The 3,313-nt window shown below is 37.4% G+C and overlaps 1 protein-coding gene across 1 annotated transcript; it reads right to left on the bottom strand.

Annotated features, from left to right (window-relative positions):
- Window positions 1-944: 944 nt before the first annotated feature.
- LOC124890306 lies at window positions 945-2,756 on the bottom strand (the record flags this gene model as incomplete). Its single annotated transcript, XM_047402169.1, has 3 exons — window positions 2,017-2,756; window positions 1,237-1,930; window positions 945-1,101 (listed from the first exon to the last, which is right to left on the bottom strand). Coding segments are annotated over exons 1-3 (1,581 nt in total), but the record flags the coding sequence as incomplete, so codon positions are not given.
- Between the last annotated feature and the right edge of the window lie 557 nt (window positions 2,757-3,313).

Genomic DNA, 3,313 nt, shown 5'->3' on the forward strand with positions numbered 1-3,313 from the left:
ATACATGTACCTTCATGGCTCCACCCATCAACCATAACATCCAGCTAAAGTTGAGTCACTCCATGTACTTGTGTTAAAAGTTATTTTTTGAGTTTCCTTACTCCAATTTGTCATTGAAAGGTCACACATTTTATCATGCAACAAATTTCCGCTCAACTAAATCTGAGACTCTTATCGAAGATGGCTAGAAGTACTAATGAAAACGGTCATAAAAGTTTTAGTTCACATAAACTCAGAAATAGTGTCATTGGCCATAAAAGTATTCGAGGTAAGTCCTCATATCACAATATAATAAAATATCTAGTTGAAAGAAAATGGTTAGAAGTTCTACATTCAAGAGTATGATTTAATCAAAAGAGTGTTAAGGGTTACATTTGTTTAACTTTTAAGGTGGGGACAAATAAATTACGAGATCAAATTTCCTTAACTACGTTGTACTATGAAAAGTTCATCAAAAAATGGAGTAGAAACAAAGCCAACAATCAGATCATGCAAAATTTCATAGAACCAAGGGTCAAGCAAAGTGCTATACACAAGCCACACGAAATCCTCAACTAATAAACGAAACGTCAACAAACGGAGGCAGCATGCAGAAAGTTTCACTAACAACATTATAACATCAGCAAACTAATTAAAACATTAAAATCCTACAAATCACACTTGAATCACTTCAGTTAAAATCCTACTAAGACTGATTTGCTGAGAAGCAAAAGAGCAATTTTCCTTCAGTTGTCAATGCAGTAGTGACGCGACTTCAGAATCTTCATGGAGAAATGACATTGGTTCTAATTCTTCTCGAGCGTCTTACGTGGGTGATGACTTCTTCTCTTCCACTTGCCTAAATTTCACAAGGAAAATATATAAGTAAGAGAATAGATTTGGCTATTCAAAAAGGATTGTTTATGTTCAGAGAAGATAGAATATACCAAGTTAAATACACTCACATGCTTGGCAGGAATCCTCTCACATGTAGTGAAACTTCCATATGAAGGTGAACCCATTGAGAACTCAGATGCAACCAAGGATTCTCTCCTGTTACTCTTTCTAGGTTTCTTCTCAATGCTCTGAGCCTCATCATCCTCAGATTTAGGATATTTCTTGCTATGAGATGAACTTATTTGAAAGATGCTCATCTCAGACGGACAAGACGCTCCTGTGACATCATCCTCTGATTTGGGCTATTTCTTGCTATGAGATGAACTTATTTGAAAGATGCTCATCTCAGAAGGAAAAGACGCTCCTGCGACATCGACCTCTGTTGGCCAATTTTGAGAGGAATGTTTCTCTTTAACAACATGGTGTGTGGCAAATTTCTTACGTGAGAATACTACTGGATGCAAAGTTTTATCACTTCTTCTCTTGACGTATAGAACTGTACCAGCTAGCAGACCCAGTACAAGTGAGGAAACTCCCAGGATCTGATATGCACCAACATTATCTTCATCATGTCTTATTGGAGACTTCATCATTTCCAAAGGTTGGGCTTCTTCAACAGCAGAAATTTCTTTCACTATGCTTTCAGGATTGTCAATCATCGACTCAAGTGCATTATCAACAATGAAAGATTGGGATTCATCTAACTCGACCTCAACATTAGAAGTTGTAAGCCCTTGGTCCAAATACCTTTCTGAACTATCAGATTCATTCCCCTCAGTTGGGACAACAGAAACTTTTTCAGTTTCTACCAAATCATGCTTTCCTTGTTCTACATCCTTTTCTAAGATATCAGCCCCATTTACCTCGGCTAATTGAATTACGGAAGCTTCTTCAATGTCCAACACATCTACTCCTTTAATTTCAACTTCCCCACCGTCATCTAAATCAGCATCCATTTGAAATTCTTCCTCATCTGGCTCGGTTTCAGATTCTTCATCCTCTTCTAACTCAATTGGTTCAAACCTTTTATCCAATTCCTCACTACTAATACTGCCTTTCAAATATCATGATATATATTGCTACTCTCTTCTAGAGCAGTCAAGTTCATGAATTTAATTAGATGCACATCATCTATTCTACCAAGGTCATTAATCAACTTTGAGAAATAAGAAACCACTTCACTCGAGAATTGCTTAAAGTAACTATTAGCCTTAGCTAAGACTAGAAAAGCCAAGACCGGAATAGCTGATGGAATACTGACATTAGAGAATCTTAGGTCTATAATAGACCCAGGGGTAGCAAGTATAGGAGAATCAGTTACTGAGAATGATAAGAAAGCAATCATAAGTACCAACATCAGAGATAAAAACCTCAATATTGTTGAAAATCTTGATTTTGATTTCATTTTTGCCTCAGATATGTCCTCAGCAATAGGTAGTCCAGGTTCATCAATTTGCTTAGCAACAGGCATTGCAGGTTCCTCTTCTTGATCAACCGTTGCTTCAGTGAACGCCTCTTCTGAAGAAGAACCATCAGACTCTTCCAATAAATCTTCAGTTAGAGAACTTTCACTGCCATCTGTGTCTGAAAGGTTCTCAGACAGTAACTCAAACAAGTAGCAGTCATCTAGCTTGGGTTTCATTGGAGAAAGGTAATTGGTTTTAGGGTCATATGGAGGTAGAGAGGGATCAACATCTAGTGAGGCTATTGCAGAAGAGACCAATGGTTCATCATTGCAAATGTCAGAATCCATTGTTACAGTATCAGAAAGGGATTCAGAATTTAAAGATGCCTCCGAAAATGTTACCCTTTTCGGGGTTTTGGTAACCGGAGGAAAACCATCAATAGGAATAGTCTCCTTAGGCTCCATAACATTCTCAGAATTTTGATTATGTTCTTCAGAATTTGCAGAAAAGAACGTAGCTTTACCATCGGATAAGGTGATTGAAATCCTTACAGGATCATTTCTTTTCACCAAGATTTTTTTTTCTAGGATTGAACAATCTTGGAAGAAGCTGAACTCGTTAGAGACATGGAATTCTTGGAACCCTTTGTCGGTGATTTCAGTTTTGCCACTTTGGATTCATTCTCCTTCTCATCAAAAGCCCATGACAAAGAAGAAGAACCCAACTCTCCTTTCCCAGAATTAGACACCATTCTTGTTGAATCTGCAAAAAAAAAGAAAACAACAAAGTAAATCAAGAAATCTTGAACAAATTTTTGACATTTCAAATCAAGAAAATTAAGTAAAACAACGGGAAAATAGAAATTACCAGCATGACTATTAGCGGGAGTAACAGGGTTGAATCATCTATGAGTTGCAAGAACCGAAGGCCGCAAAAAAGGGTTGCCGTTGAAGCTTTTTCTGGGTGTAGAATTGTTGTTTTCAGAGGTTCTTGGATGAGGTGGAAAGGATCTTATAGAGAGTGGAGAAGGA

The sequence above is a fragment of the Capsicum annuum genome, unplaced genomic scaffold (genome assembly GCF_002878395.1).
Source record: "Capsicum annuum cultivar UCD-10X-F1 unplaced genomic scaffold, UCD10Xv1.1 ctg15048, whole genome shotgun sequence".
Lineage (NCBI taxonomy): Eukaryota > Viridiplantae > Streptophyta > Magnoliopsida > Solanales > Solanaceae > Capsicum > Capsicum annuum.